General features: G+C 41.3%; 1 protein-coding gene across 14 annotated transcripts in view; it reads left to right on the top strand.

Moving 5' to 3' along the window:
• CABIN1 (calcineurin binding protein 1) overlaps positions 1 to 16971 on the top strand; it is a 242382-nt gene that overhangs the window by 61464 nt on the left and 163947 nt on the right. For all 14 annotated transcript variants that reach the window (XR_010592855.1, XM_065568352.1, XM_065568345.1 and 11 more), the window contains one exon: positions 15556 to 15738. Coding sequence is in view for 13 of the 14 variants with exons in the window: in XM_065568352.1 (XP_065424424.1) it covers positions 15556 to 15738 (183 nt within the window). In the remaining variant the exon portion in view is untranslated. The remainder of the gene's footprint in view (positions 1 to 15555; positions 15739 to 16971) is intronic.

The raw sequence follows: 16971 nt of genomic DNA, 5'->3' as shown, positions 1-16971 counted from the left end.
TCCAGTCGAGGTGCATATGTGTTCCATGCATCTGAGATGGGCAGATTTTTTTGCCTGGCCTGCGCCTTTCTCCTCCTCCTGCTCTGAACCGAGGGCAAAAGGGGTGGTGCAGACCTACCACTTCTCCTGTTCCTTTCTACTGTATGTGGTCTGAGACAGAACTTCTCTAGTGTCCGTAGCTTTAGCTAGTGTGCCTGTTCAAACAATTAGATATTAATAGTTTTAGCAGTTTTAGATAGTGTAGTTAGAGTAGTTCAGAGGTCTAGGGGCACCCCCACCCAAACACCCCTCCCCCCCATAGGGGGGTGCCCTGTATGCCCAAGATCCCAGGGTGTGCAAGGCCTATCCCTGGTTCTTCCTGGTCACCGACTTCCACAAAGCTCATAATCCTTCTAAGTGCAGTATCTGTCCTTGCTTTCCTTGCTGAACCCATCAGTCCCATGAATTCAGGCTTACAAGATTCCCGATGGACAATTCTGTGAGACTTCAGTCTTATTCTGGCCCATCACACTCCTCTGCACATCAGACAGAGGCATTGAAGGGCACCCCTTCGATCACGGGGGTCTCCAACTCTGGGGCTGCTCAGGGCAGAGTTACAGACTCTTCCAAACAGAGACATGAGGAGGGTAAAAGCAAACACTCACAAGAAATGTGAAAAGTCTCTTGCCAAGTCCTCACCTAAAAAGAGGACCTCCTTGCTGACAACTTCTAGGTCAATAAGACCCATGCCTTGATACGGACGTGTCTGGAACTCCTAAGGAGCATGGTACTGGTTCCTTGATATGGAGAATCAAGAGTCCTCCAAAACGGTTGATAGCCAAAAGGACAGGACTATCTCTGGTAGTGACAATGGAAAGAGGAACTTGGACACATCCTACACTGATGGTACCAGCATGAAGAGATAAGAAATCATTGTTACTGAAAACCACTGTCCTTCTGAAATCAGCACTGCTAAGGGACAGAAACTGGGTCCACTCTCCTTCAACAGACTAGATATTCTATCCCAGAGGCCCTTACCGTCTTTGCAGATCTGGAATCGCTGACACTATCAGATCCGGTCCTAACCAGGGAGCTCCTGACACCATCACTTCACCACTCTCCTGTACTATCAGCCAGCCAATACATAATGAGACTACTGGTACTGATGGCGCCGCCCATCAACATAGAGGCCTTATTTTCCTCCACTTAGTCTGGAATTACCGGGAGAGTTTCACCAGCTTTAATGAGGCAGGAAGTCAGCCCCGACAGAGGCTCCAAGATATCATGGGTGCCTTCATATTCTCATAGGAAGGACTGCCCAGCTCAGGATGGTACCTTCCTCTCTGGAGTCTGCCTCATTACCTCTATGATCCCCTGCACTAGCCTTATTGGTGTCCCTGAGATCCATCTTTGTGACTCCCAAATATGCACGGTATCAGTGAGATGCAAGGCAGGATTCCCACCTGGGAAAGAACCTCAGCTTAATCAGGGACACTCTGATGAAGAGGAGCAACCCAAATAGCTGGAACCATTTGCCCCTGTGGGATGATTATCATTGTCCGCATCAGATGAGGTGATCACACCATCACCACCTGACTATAGGCAGTTCCAAGACCACCTTGGGAGAATTGCAGATATGCTGCAGATACCCCTGGATAAAATGCAGGACATCACTCATGAGCTATTAGATATCCTCCAAAGAGCTGGTCCCAGGAAGGAGGCACTGCCTATTAATGAGTCCATTTTAGAACCAACCAGAATGGTCTGGAATACTCCAGCTACTTGTGCTCTCACTCTGAAAAGAGCAGAGAAAAAATATTTTGTACCATTGAAGGGTATGGAATACTTACTTTCATACTCCAAACTCTGTAGTGTTGCAGGCTGTCACCAAAAGTGACAAGCAACATCAACCCAGATTTACACCCACTGGCAAGGAGGCCAAATGTCTAGACCTCTTTTGAAGAAAGAACTTCACTTTGGTGAGTGCACAGTTCCATTTAGTGAAATAGAACCAAGGTTTAAAGTTGAAATATGGTTGTATTAATTAATTAGCCTCCTAGTCAATGGCAGCATCTATAACGATGAGAAGGGATTCATGGCTCCAATCTTCCAGATTTACCAAAGAAGTCCAATCCACTGTGGAGGATCTGCCTCTTGAGAGAAATAACCCATTCAGCATGAAAAAAAGATGAAATTGTTACATACCCTTAAAAACCCATGAGCAATGTTTCACTCTCTGGGTATCTATACCCTGGGGCCACAGAGGAGGTATCCTAAACCTCAGTCTTACAGGCAGCATCCAGCCCCATAACCATTCTATCATCAAAGGACTTGAGCTCCTAGCAAACACCAAGATTACAACACAGTAAGCAGAATGTTTCCTCTTCATTCTTCCAGCCCTAGCCTCCCACCAAGAAATCCTTTTGATGGGGCTTTCAGAAGCCAAGAATCAGGCCCCTAACACATACACAGGACTCCTGCACCCTATTTGGAGGTCATCTGGTTCACTTTTTCTCAGCATGGCACGGTATAATGTCAAACATGGGTTCTAGAGGTTATCACTACTGGTGATATGACAGAGGTCCTGTCTGTTCTCTCTCCAGAACCCCCTTCCATGTCCCTTTTCAGTGACCCCTCTCATAAGAAGATGGTCAGAAAGGAAATAGACTCCTGCTCCATCTGTGAGCCATAGAACTGGTACCGCTTCAGCCCAAGGGAAAATATTCTACTCAAGATATTTCCTCTTCTCCAAGATAAAAACTAGGAACAATATAATCCACAAACTAGCTTGGGCCAGTTGGGGAACAGATGCTCACACCTTGCAGACAGCCACTTTGGTCTCCATCTTAAGAACATGAGAACAAACATACTGGGTCAGACATATGGTCCATCTACCCCAGTATCCTGTCTTCCAGCAGTGGCCAGTGCCAGATGCTTCAGAGGGAATGAACAGAACAGAGCAGTTATCAAGTGATCCATTCCCTGTCATCCAGGCCCAGCTTCTGGTTGTCAGAGGCTTAGGGAAACCCACAGTATGGGGTTGCATCCCTAACCATCTTAGCTAATAGCCACTGATGGACCTATCCTCCATGAACTTATCTAATTCTCTTTTGAACAGTTATTCTTTTGGCTTTCACAGCATTCCCTGGCAATGAGTTCCATGGGTTGAACGTGGAAGTACTTCATTATATTTATTTTAAACTTGCTGCCTGTTAATTTCATTGGGTCAACCCGGTTCTTTTGTTACATTAAGGGTTAAATAACACTTCCTTATTCAATTTGTCCATATCATTCATTATTTTATAGACCTCTAATATATTCTTCCTTAGTCGTCATCTCTCTTCCAAACTGAACAGTTCCAGTGTTTTTAATCTCTCCTCATATGGAAGCTGTTCCATACCCCTAATCATTTTTGTTGCCCTTCTCTGTACAGGGCAGAGGGATAGCTCAGTGGTTTGAGCATTGGCCTGCTAAACCCAGGGTTGTGAGTTCAATCCTTGAGGGGGCCACTTAGGGATCTGGGGCAAAATCAGTACTTGGTCCTGCTAGTGAAGGCAGGGGGCTGGACTCGATGACCTTTCAAGGTCCCTTCCAGTTCTAGGAGATGGGATATCTCCATTTTCCAATTTTTTTTTTTTGAGATGGGGCGGCAACCAGAACTGCAAGCAGTATTCAAGGTGTGGGCATGTACCATGGATTTATATAGGGGCATTATGATATTTTCCATCGTATTATTTAACTCTTTCCTAAGGGATTGTAACAGTCTGTTCTTTTGTTTTATTTATTTATTTATTTGACTGCTTCTGCACATACAACAAATGTTTTAGGAGAACTATCCATGATGACCCCAAGATCTCTTTCTTGAGTGGTAACAGCTAATTTATACCCCATCATTTTGTACGTATAATTGGGATTATGTTTTTCAGTGAACATTACTTTGCATTTAGCAACATTGAATTTCGTCTGCCATTTTGTTGCCCAGTCACCCTGTTGTGTGAAATCCCCTAGTTAAATCCAAAGCTGATTGCAAAGAGTTACAATCTTGAGTAATTTTGCTTTCTCAGCAGTTGAATATCTGTCTTCACGTCTTCGCCCATATTTTACTATACTATTTTACTATTACTACTGAAGAGAAGCAGCAGTAATACAAGGGTACAACCATGCAATAACAAACTCATCTATGATGATCTCAAAACCCCTCCAAAATGCTGCCTTTGGTCCAAGCTATCAAAACCTTGGGACTATGAGCAAAAACCAAATGGCGTAGAGGCTGTGGGGAAAGTAGTGGAGGTAAAGAATCAAGACCTGATCACAGATCTTATAGACCAACCATCTAGCTTCACCATGCCACAAAAGCTTTGGATCACAGCAAACCATATCAGAATCTCACACAGATGTTTGTAATTACAACTACACAAATGGAAAATGAAGACTAGCCTGATATGTGAATGTGGAATAGCCATCCAAACCAGGGAACAACTAGTGAACCATTGCCTTCTAAGATCTTTCTCTGAAGGGAAAGCCTTGATTTATTCCAGGTCACCTGAAGCCATAGAGCAGATGACAGACTTGGATATTGACCTTTTAATGTTGCTTTTCAAGTTGACATATGAAAGAAGAAGAATCCTCAAGAAGAAAGTAGGCTGGAGGCTCATACTAGATCTTAGACAGCTGAATGCCTTCATCTGCCTCCTGTGGTTCAGATGATCACCCTGGCCTCTATAGCTCCCTCTCTAAACAAACGCGACTGGTTCACAGCTCCTGATTTAAAGAATGCTTATTTCCAGACAAACATCCACCTAGCACACAGGAGGTTCCTTCAGTGCACCATCTGCTTGGACCGTTACCAATACAGAGTGATCCCCTTCGATCTCTTGATGGTGCTATGAGTTTTCACAAAGGTGTCATTGGTAGTGGCAGCACATTTGAATTATCAGGGCACACCAATATTATTGCAGTACCTCGAAGTACTAGCGACTCATGGGGAAGCTGTACCAAGAAGTTCAGAGGGCAGCCCTATCTTTAGTCCAACTCCTATGTTCATTAGGACTCCAAGTAAATGTAAAAAAGTCCATTTTAGCTCCCATGCCAATGATTTTATTAGAACAACCCTGCATTCGATCAGAGCCAAAGTATACCTACCTCTGGACAGGTTCCAAGCTATGAGGGAGCTCATCACTCAGCTTCAACTATGCCCTCAGATAACAGTATGATGCTCTCTCTTCCTCCTACATCACATGGCCTCTTATATGTATGTGATGCTCTTTATGAGACTTCATCTCTGATATCTACAGGTGTGGTTGTGAACAAAGCAGTTTCACGTCCCCACAGAGTTCTGACTTAGCTTACCTGGTAGGAAAACAGATTAACAGTGTGTGTGTGTGGTGGGGGGGGCCTCTTCATCCCTCCCCAACCCATTAAAAGATGGGTCACAGATGCCTCCATACTAGGCTGGGGAGGCCATCTGAATGAACATGTAGCACAGGGTAGTGGTACTCAACAAGAATCCCAGCTACACATCAACATCCTGGATCTGCAAGTCAGTGCATGAAGCCTTCAAGCGATTTCTACCACTTATTCAGACCCTTCATGTTCAGATCATGTCAGACAACAGGGCAGCAATTTATTATATCAATAAACAGGCAGGAGCAAGATCCAGCCTTCTTTGCATAGGATCTGTCAGTGCCCTCTTTCCCCTCTGCTGCAAATACTTCCAAAGGTTATTTGTGGTACAGAAGGAACTGGAGGGGTAGTCAGTTTTCACCGCCCCTTATGCTCTCAGTTTGGAGCATGAGGAGAAGGATGCAGGCCTGGATCAACGGACATTGCTAGCAAAACTTTTCTGGTCTTCAGGCTCATGGAGCACACGAATACCTCCAGTGGAATACACATAGGAATCACATATCTAAAAGAACTCCAGTTACTGCCAAGGTAAGTAACAATACTATATTCCCCATTCAGTAAATCTGTGAAGCCACAGCCTTTGAACAACCATCCTTATTGTGATGCAGTAGGGAGCGGGGCAGATTGACCTGAGAATGTCGTCTAGTTTTACTGGTTTCAGAGTAGCAGCCGTGTTAGTCTGTATCCGCAAAAAGAACAGGAGTACTTGTGGCACTTTAGAGACTAACAAATTTATTAGAGCATAAGCTTCCGTGGATGCATGCATCCAAAGAAGTGGGCTGTAGCCCACGGAAGCTTATGCTCTAATAAATTTGTTAGTCTCTAAAGTGCCACAAGTACTCCTGTTAGTTTTACTGGGACTGTCTGCATTGGGGATGGGAGAGCAGGGGATGATTTTACTTGAGTTACCTGAGCTTGTAACCTGAGCCAGGAAGGGAGGTGGTGCCAGGTGACACCTTTGCCTGGGAAACTGGACAAAGGGAGGGGAGGAGCTGAGGGAAGGGGGAGAGAGAGGGCTAGAGGGGGTTTTGGTTTTCAGTTGTGGGCTGGGTGGTGAAACACAGAGAACCCCAAGCTGGGGTCTAAGCTCCCTAGGGCCCCCGCCCAAAGGACTTGACTGAGGGGTCCTGGTTGTACCTACACGCTCTGCTTGGGACTGTGTTCCTGTCATCTGATAAACCTTCTGTTTTACTGGCTGGCTGAGTGTCACGGTGAATCGCAGGAAGAGGGGTGCAGGGCCCTGATTTCCCCCCACTCCGTGACACTTTTATGAAGTAGAAAAGTCTGAGTCTAACACTTTTAATAAATGTAATCAGTTACCACTCCATAAATATGGTTGTTCAAAGGTTTTTCTTTACTTTAAAATGAATTAAAATACATATGTCACATACCAGAAAAGCTTTGTGTTCAGCTCACATTTGTCTAAGTCTCTTTGTTTTAGCACCTTTTTCTACCACTATCTGAATGCCTACCCCAGTTGAAAGACCTTCTTATAACTACTAGAACCCATGCCCTTCCTCCCGATATCCAGGATAGTATTCTAAAGAGGAAGCTGTATGTTTTACCCTTTCTTCTCTTTGAACCTGGTATCTTCCCACAGATATAGCTGCACCTAGGACCTTCTCCCCCTCCTCTCTCATCTCAAAAAAGAGTTTCATGGGTTGGAATGTGGGGAATCTATCAATCAAGTTTAATAGCAACTTCACTGATAAAAACTAAATACCTTATTAATACACTGCAAAAAGGCTTTACTTTCTTACCTTTCTCAGTTACTTACTACCTCCTTTGCAAGGACGTTCACAGTTTCGTAATGCAACACAGATTCTGCCAGTCAACATGCTATTCTAAGAGGTTTACTACATTATACCTATGCCTTTGCACATAGCCTCTTGTCCAGTGCTAGTGTATACTTGCTGCTGCAGGCCAGTCTCACATTTTTACACATCATTGTCCCCTTCTTTTTCCATTCCTGCCATGCTAGTGAACATCCACAGTTCAGATAGCAAGGTATGTTCCATATGTATACTGGTATATGTAAAGAGTTCACATCAATGGAGTAGAATGTTGACGAAGAATAATGATCTCCTGGTCCTAAAGAAGTGCTGAGATGCTCTTTTTTATAAAGAGAGAGACTGATCCTTTTTCAAAGTTATTTGGAAAAAAGTTGTTAGGCACACACACATGTTTTTATTTGGATATTAGTGAAATAGAATGGCAATGGCTTCCTGTGCTATTATAGAATAGCACTATTCTACTTTGGTTTATGGATCAGTCTTGTGAACTTCAGTCAGTCAGAAACTAGATTAGCCTTAACATACTTTTAAGAAGAAAACTGAGATTTGATAGAAGTTCTAGTTCTTTAAAATGTCATAGGTAAATACTTTTTCTTCAGTCACCTGAATGACTAAAAAAGTCTTCACCAGATACAATGGAATGGAAACTATGCAATGTTTAATGAAACCTCCCTTCCCTTCCTTGCAGTCTATGAACAGTGTTAATTTTGAAGTTTAAAACACTAAAGTTGTAGGTAAAGGTCCATTTGCATTAATTTTTCAAATCCTGAAATTATCTTTCTAGCAAGACCTGTATTCAAATATGTTTCTGTAACAACATGTTAACCAAAGTCAAAACCTCTTTGTAAACAGGACGAAAGGCACTTTTACTTTCTGCCTCTCCCTCCTGCACACTGGGGCTCAGTGTCTGAAGATATGAGGAGAGAATTCTGTTGCTGGAGCAAAGCAGTATTTTTAAATATTATTTTTAATATGTAAATGTACATCTGAGGTAAACTGTAAAAGCTTAACACAACTTTGAGGTCTGCTGAATTCCTCTGCTAAACAACTGTGTTCACTAAGCAATACACTGTGTCCTCTGAGGAAACAAAAATTAATTTTAACTGGTGTTGTGTGGAAATAATAAATTTTAAAATTTTCACTCAATTTTTTTTCATTTTGTGACCCAGGTAGTTTTGGGGGTTTTGCAAAAATGTCTAAGAAATGGCCATTTTCATATTGAAAACACATGAAATTTAAAAAATTGCATATTTTTATAAAGTTTGAGGTTCCTCTAATTTTAAAATGGTCGTATTTTCAAGTAAAAAACAAAGTTTCCAACTTTCCTATTTGAGGGTTTTTTTTTTAATTTGGGAAAAGGAAAGGAAGGGCTTGTTAGTTTGTTCTGTGTTTGAAACAAAAGTTACTTTTTTACTGAGGTAAAATTTTATTTTAACTTCTTTACATCCTTCTAGTCTTAACCAACCAATTATTTTTCTTTTGTTTCTGGAGGATCATAGTAAACAGAAATCTCAATTCTTCTGGTATGTGTGATATCCCAAAATCTCTAGTGATGTGAGATTAGAGGATTTTCATGGAAGGATAATTGTCCTGGCTTCATTTGCAACACGGAGGACATCTCTCTGTTTTCTCTCCTTAACCTCCTCCTTTGGACTTTGATTCAACAAAGCATGTCACCATGTAATTGGGATTTAGGCAAGTTCAGTGGGATGTTCACATGGTTGAAGTTAAATACATGTATGTTTGCAGGATTGGAGCCTGGGTCTTTACCAAACACTGCTTGTTCTCTGATGTTTCTACTGTATAACTGAAATCTTCTGTCTGTCCATCACTTGCTCTTGGTTCACATTTTTAAGGTTTCCTGCCCAACTATAAGAACTAGACATTTAAAAGAGTTCTTAAAATAAAGTTTAGATTTGTGAGCACAATTCTGCAGTACATACCACAGCTGCAGAGTATATGGTGCCTTGGCTATTGTTCTCTTCCTCTGCTGCATTCCAGTCACAAGGCTCCCCTCTTTTAACATAATGTATTAAATTACCACAAGCTGTAGACATCAAAAATTGATCTCAGCTTTTGTTATAGAAACATAATATCAATAAAAAGACATAGCCGTCCTGGGCATGTGTTTGTCAGGTCTCTTGCCTCAAATAGGTGGTAATTCTGTTCCTTCCCACATTTCTTCTCAATCGCCTCGTCACTCTTGAAATGTCTCAGTGTAGAAGTATGCTTTTCTAATAGATGGCCTTTTAAATTTGGTTAAGACAAGCAACTGCAGCCCTGACTTGACCATTTAGCAGTGGGCTGATGCTTGCTGCATATCTCTCCCTTTCAGCTGGTAAGTATTCTGATTATGCTTTCCTTTTCTCAACCATTGAAGAGAAGACAAAGTTCACACTCCCCTTTGCTCTCTTCCTGTCTCTTAACACATCATTTTAAACTCTTAATTCTAATCCTTAAATAACTTATTTTGCCCCTTTCTACATTTCTGCTCTCCTCCACTGGTCACACTCTCTCCATGTGTGTCTTCAAATGCTTTTTTCTAAGTTTCGTACCTTTACTTTTGCTACCCTCATGCCAGGAATTGGCTCCCTCTTCTTGTTTACCAAGACTCCCTCTTTCCTCCTTCAAATCCCTCTATAAAGTGCAGTTCTACTCCAAAAGGTGACTATGTAAAAAGACACCATGCTCAGCAGATCTGCTCCCTTTGTGTAGTCCGAGGCATGTCTACTGAGTTTAGAAAATCTTACCCGTTGTCACTAAAGTGCCTAAGTGACTTATGCTCCTGAGTCCCATCGACTTTTTTTTCCCCATTGACTTCCCTAAAATTTACCCTATAAGTTTTTATTGTCTTTTACTACTGTTAGTGCTGCAGAGACACTACAGCTATTAGGGTGTGAGTTGGATTCTCTTCCTTCCCATGTTCATCAACAAATTGATTCTTTCCTGTCAGTTACACCTGTGCAAACATATTGAAGGCATTTGGTGTGATTCTTTGCTAAGTCTCTTCAAGGCACAGCACAGAACTCACAACCTTGGAAGTAGCAGGGCAAAGGTGACTTTACCCCACCTTTTCATCCTCCAATTTTGGGCTGCTGAAAGGACTGTAATGGTCCCGTAGGATAACATAGGGATCCCTGGGGGCTGCTTTAAATAGACTCATAGACTCTAAGGTCAGAAGGGACCATTATGATCATCTAGACTGACCTCCCGCATGATGCAGGCCACCAAAGCTGACCCACCCACTCCTGGAAGAATTCTCTCCCATAATGACCCCATCAGCGTACTCTCTTCACCAGACCTTGCAACAGGGCCACAATTGCATGTACATTGATTTAGCAAAGGAGAGACTCTCTCACGTTGAGTTTATGCAGGTGTTGCTGAAAGCATAATTTGGCGTTCTATAGGTGTCACGAGTGCTTAATTTGGGACCTTCACAGCTGGTGCTGGTGGATGAAGTAGAAAGAACACAGCTTGATTCTCAGATTCTAGGCTGAGTTTGTGGAACTGGCAGTCAGAAAGCATCTCTTTGCTTGTAATCTGAGCACATTTTGATATAGAAGTCATTGAAACAATAAACAAGTAGCTTTACAGTGCCACATATGCTATACATAGTCACTTCTAATGTTGTTTGAGAAATGGAGAAAATATTCATGAAAAATGTATCTCTTCTAGTAAAAAAAAAAAAAAATCCTGAAACTTTCCAACCAGCTCTAGTCATTTCTCAGAATAAAACTGCATTTTAAAGCTCATGTATTATTACAGGTGTGCCAAAAATGTATTAGGTGTACAACTCCTGCTCTGAAGATCTTGTAGTCTAAGCTTTAAGGGATCTTTTCAACCCTTAATAGTAATCCCCTTTCCTAAACTACTAGGCCATGTGTTACCTTTTTTCTTTCTTAGCTTTTAAGACTCTTTTTTTTTTTGGCAGGGAATGTTTGTAAAATTCCAGATAAACGTACAGCACTATGTACGTTTTAATCATTTCTTAATAATCAAAGCTAATATAGTCTTGATGCCAGTCTCTCTCTCTGGGCTCCTGCTCACACTCACAAACTGAACCATGCAGATGGCTAGTCTGGCAGTCTGACATCACAGTAAACTACCATGGAAGAATCACAGTCCAGAACCTGTAAAAAGCAACAGAGGGTCCTGTGGCACCTTTAAGACTAACAGAAGCATTGGGAGCATAAGCTTTCGTGGGTAAGAACCTCACTTCTTCAGATGCAAGTCCAGAACCTGAAATTGTTACTGGCATGGGAGAACTGAGAAGGTGATTCACTCATCTTTTCTGGGGGAGAGTGCCTGGTGATGCTCTTTAGCGTCCTCTCTGCTTGATTGGAGGAATGACATTGATAGGCTCCAAAGAGAGCCATGAACAGCTCTTCTTGACAGTGGGACAGTTACAGCAATAGGAGGCATTTGAGGGTAGGTGGAGAAGTAAAAGGAAGTGGGGGGAAAATTGGGGGTTCCTAGAAGACACCCCATTCCCCAAAATGATCCATACAGTCAGTGCTGAGTTGTCTAGTTTGATGGTTTCTCCTATCAGTTCATCCATGCCTGATTCCATAGCACGGACCTACAGATTCTAACTACTGCTGAGATAATCCACTTACATCCCGACTCACAACACACTGACCCTGTGAAGAACTCTAAGTCTGGAATCCTTTCATACATAACTAATGTGGTGTCTTTGGAGAAGCCTACTTTTGGAACCCCTAGCTCTTGTTCCCATTGTTATTTGCAGTGCAGGTTCAAAGTGTGTCCCGTTTAGGAGCTTCTTCAGACGGAGTCTGAATCTTGATGCACTAACGTATATATTTTAAGGTATTTTGAGCAGAGAATATCTGTAATGTGTGGATATTAGCACTTCCCATCCTCTGAATTACTATTTAGTTGAATCCTGGCAACAACCTAATAATCTGAGACTCTCATTTTACAATTTGTATGCTGAATTTCAATAGCAGCTGAGGGTGGAATGCATTGAATATGTAAAGTATTTTCACCTCTACTCAGACTACACCTTATCTTATCCTAGTGTCACCTTGGTGGGTACTCCAAAGTAATACACACCACCGTGTAATATATCAATGGTCAGAGCAGGTGAAAGAAGGAAGCATAGTCATGCTTAAATGCCCTATACACCGTAATTAAAACTTAGCAACTTAAGAAAGTGTTCCTATAACCCTCTCTTCTGTGGTTGCTTTGGAGCCCATGAAAAAGAAATGAAGTCACTACATTTACCCATGTCTTCTACTTAGCAGTCCTGATTTATTTTAATATTTAAAAAAATCAATTGACAATCTTTCTAAACATTTCTGGGAAATGTACACTGAAAATGTGGAAGTTGACTCAGAAGAAATCATTAAAAATGTCTTAGATGCAACAGCACAAAACATCCTCCCACCCGCCACCCCCAACTTGGGTTACACTTGCTTTCCTTTCGAAAAAATTTCTATTGTTTCAGCCCACCATCTCAGCTCCATCAACAAAAGCAATGCTGGGAGTCATTGTGCAGACAAGATATTGATAGATGCTTGCATTTTTACCACTATGTTGTGTGCTTGGAGCATGGTTAGATGATGATGTGGTTGAAATATTGGGTATCTGTCTGGCTAGTGTAGGAATAGCCGAAAGCGAGAGCGGCACATACACCCATGCATACCTACATATATACACTTCTTTTTAGTAGAAACTTCAAGCTGAGATTGCTAGTTAGGATTTGAAAAGGAAGACTTCACGTTTGCTCCCTTGGGATGAAAAACCTCATTGATATTCAGATATTTGAAATACAACATGCTAGCTCAGAGCCTATGAGCGTCATTTTTTATGCTGAGAGAGGTTAGTATAATTTCCTAGTAATTGATGTAGCTCTCTCAAACTCACTGTATACCAGCCATTCTTGATTCCTTTTCCAACATTTCGACTTTTCATCTGTCACAGGCTGTACATCAAAATTAACTTCAGTGCTTATGGGATAATGAAACATTTATAGTCTTGCAACTGCTGTATTTTTGCATCTGCAAGCTTCTAACTCAACCTCTAACCTGCTTCTGAAGCAGATGCCTGAGTTTCTCCCATTTAAAAAAAAATCTGTCAGATGAATTGCTGTAAATGTGGAGTGTGTTGGTTGTCTGTATCAGGGCCTTTGTTGTTGGTGCTGTCATTCAACCAGTCTTTCAGGATGTTACAAAACTGCTAAGAACCACTGTGGACAAGAGAAAATATCTTTTATTTTATCCCCCAAAACTTTGCAATCAATTTCCAAACCTTGGAAGTGTAAAAAACATAATTTTTTTCCTGATACCCACAAGGCGTTCGGCTATATCCACGTATATCAAAGAACATTCTTAAAGCTCTACAAATGAGTCATGAAAGCTTGACTGACCTCCATTCAGAATCTTTCCTCTCCCATTCTTTTGTAATTATATCATTTCTATATAAAGTCTGTCATCACTAACAAACTGTAAAACTTCCTATTAGGAAGCCAGGAACCCCCTCCCCCAATTCCTTTTTCCAGGTGCAGTTTGATAAGACCTGTTCACTGGATAGGCAGGGTTTCTTCATGTGCCAAATGAAAAACCCATAGGTTTCATCAAATTGCATTTTAATCTTTTTGGAATCAAAACAAGTAATACCTGTACTATAAGTTGAGGTCTGGGGAGGGGGTTTATCTGGTTAAGACACATCCATAAGAGGCATCTCAGCTCTCTATCTACACTGTGTAAATGTATAGAAAGGGAGGGATTTATATACTGCCAGCTCCTCTCTGTTGAAGCTCTCTGTTGCTGAGCATTTTTTCATTTTATTCTTGATCATATCATGAATAAGAATGCAGAGGGACTGCATTGGTCTTCAGTGTCAGATAGTTGTCAGCTTTTTTGCATGCAGTTAATTGTAGAAAACTTTTTTATCGGTTGAACCAATCCTGTGTCTGGTAAAGGGACTAAATTCATCCATGGGCTTTAGATATAGAGAGAGCTCTGTCTGCTAGGATTTCACATCAGACATTGGATTTTGCTGGTGGAAAATTGTAGAAAAATGTGTTTTTTTTTCCCATGTGAGGAAGAAAGTGTGCATCTTTTTCTGTAGTTGTGTTGGAGTTTTAGAGGCTGCATGTGGATGGGCTGTTCCAGTTCCAATCATGAAGATATTCTAGGTTGTCTCTGACAAACCCTGACATAGTGACTAAGAATATATTAGACTGGCCTCAGAGGTATCTGAGAAGTTTTCACTTTTCTTTATTCTAGGGTGCAGTTTTTATCCCACTATAATCACAGCCTTGTACAAGTGTTTCATGTGCTGAAACAACTATGGCTGAAAGGGCTAACAACCCCCTCTAAACTGTAATGCAGTCAACAAGTGTGATACATTACTCTAATCAGCTGTACCCACCAAGACTGAATCACTTCCCTCGCCCTTCTATCTGCTAGCCATTCCTTAATTTGTGTCAGGGCTTGCCAGGGCTGAGCGCTGGCACCTCTAGTCTTGGCAGTTTATAGCCCTGGCACCTCTGGGATTGCCACATCAGTTATGAAAGTAAAAAAATTGCTTGAGCCCCAGCACGTCTTTCATTACAAATTAAGCACTGCTGCTAGCCTGAAGTTCAAGAATCTCGATATCTATCTTAACCCCAAATCTTAGCAAGATGCTAAGCAGATGACCATTCAGTGGACTGTATCAAATGCTTGTCAGGTTGATGATGTCAGTGATCATTCTGTTAGGTCTTTTGCATCTCTAATTACTTCGATCCTCTATTCTTTGCAAGAACTGCTTTTAAAAATTCTTAGATATCTTGATGTTTGTGGTCTTCCCCTAGCAAATGATTTCTAGTGGACTCAGATTTTTAACTAGTGTACCAAAGTTGTCCCACCTGCCTTTTGAGATGCCACAAATGGCACAGTAAAACTGCTGAATGTTATGAGTGTAAAATGTTGGCTACATTCTGTCCTAAAGGTGACTGCTTATCAGGGTTGTGCATCGACTCCCTTGTACGAGGTTTCTAACCTGATTAGATATCCCAGGAAGTCATTCGAAAAATGAAATCTACGTGAATATTTAGCAACTGCTTATGAAATAAAACAGTTAAATTTTCAGTTCTTGGAACAAACAGGTGAGGAGATGAACATGGCAATAAATTGTAGAAGACAGATTACAAAAAAAAAAAAATTACCTTTTAGACAGTAGGAACATTGGTTGGTATAGGTCCATGCGTTACAATAGAGAAAACTTTACAGAATGGTTGCAGTCATTATGCTACTTAGATTGAGGAGAAAGCACTAACTCATGGTTTAAGATAGAGGACTGTTTGGTCCTAATGTCTCCTGTGGTGTGGATGAAGTAGCACATTCGTTCTTTACCTCGTTTTCCTTTTTTGCAGAAAGGAGTCAGGACAGCACAGCAGTGGTGCTCTCTGATTCCAGCTCCACACAGGACATCTTCAATGAACCTGCCAGTTCTCAAGACAGTTCGAGGAAGCCTTACTCAGAGAAGAGGATTTCCACTTCCTGTTCAGATGTGATGGCATCCTGCAAAGAAACTCTAGGATCTGAAGAGGAAAGAGGTACAATCATTTTATTATGTAACTCACAGCAGCTTGTGTGATGACTAGGGCTGTCAAGTGATTAAAAAAATTAATCATTATTAAAAAAAATAATCGCGATTAATCTCACTGTTAAACAATAATAGAATACCATTTATTTAAATATTTTTGGATGTTTTTACATTTTCAAATATATTGATTTCAATTACAACACAGAATACAAAGTGTACAGTGCACACTATATTTTTGATTACAAGTATTTGCACTGTAAAAAAACAAAATAGTATTTTTCAGTTCACCTAATACAAGTACTATAGTGCAATCTCTTTATCATGAAAGTTGAACTTGCAAATGCAGAATTACGTACAAAAAACCTGCATTCAAAAATAAACAATGTAAAATTTTAGAGCCTGCAAGTCCTCTGTCCTACTACTTGTTCAGCCAATTGCTCAGACAAACAAGCTTGTTTACATTTGCAGGCGATAATGCTGCCCGCTTCTTGCTTACAATGTCACCTGAAAGTGAGAACAGGCATTCTCATGGCACTATTGTAGCCAGGGTCACAAGATCTTTACGTGCCAGATGCGATAAAGATTCATATGTCCCTTCATGCTTCAACCACCATTCCAAGGGACATGCGTCCATACTGATGATGGGTTCTGCTCGATAACAATCCAAAGCAGTGCGGACCAACGCATGTTCCTTTTCATTATCTGAGTCAGATGCCACCAGCAGAAGGTTGATTTTCTTTTTTGGTGGTTTGGGTTCTGTAGTTTCTGCATCTGAGTGTTGCTCTTTTAAAACTTCTGAAAGCAGGCTCCGCACCTCGTCTCTCTCAGATTTTGGAAGGCACTTCAGATTCTTAAACCTTGGGTTGAGTGCTGTAGCTATCTTTAGAAATCTCACATTGGTACCTTCTTTGCATTTTGTCAAATCTGCAGTGAAAGTTTTTCTTAAAATGAACAACATGTGCTGGGTCATCATCCGAGACTGCTATAACATGAAATATATGTCAGAATGTGGATAAAACAGAGCAGAGGACATACAATTCTCCCCCAAGGAATTCAGTCACAAATTTAATTAACGCATTATTTTTTTAATGAGCGTCATCGGCATTGAAGCGTGTCCTCTGGAATTACTCCTGGGGGAATTTTGCAACACTGTGCGTGTGCAGAATTCATGTCCCCCACAGATTTCTTGGCTTCCCCACAGAAAAATGACTTTCTGACAGGGAAGCTGCAAGAGCAGTCACAC

The sequence above is a fragment of the Chrysemys picta genome, chromosome 15 (genome assembly GCF_011386835.1).
Source record: "Chrysemys picta bellii isolate R12L10 chromosome 15, ASM1138683v2, whole genome shotgun sequence".
NCBI lineage: Eukaryota > Metazoa > Chordata > Testudines > Emydidae > Chrysemys > Chrysemys picta.
This window is presented reverse-complemented; position numbering and strand designations above follow the sequence as displayed.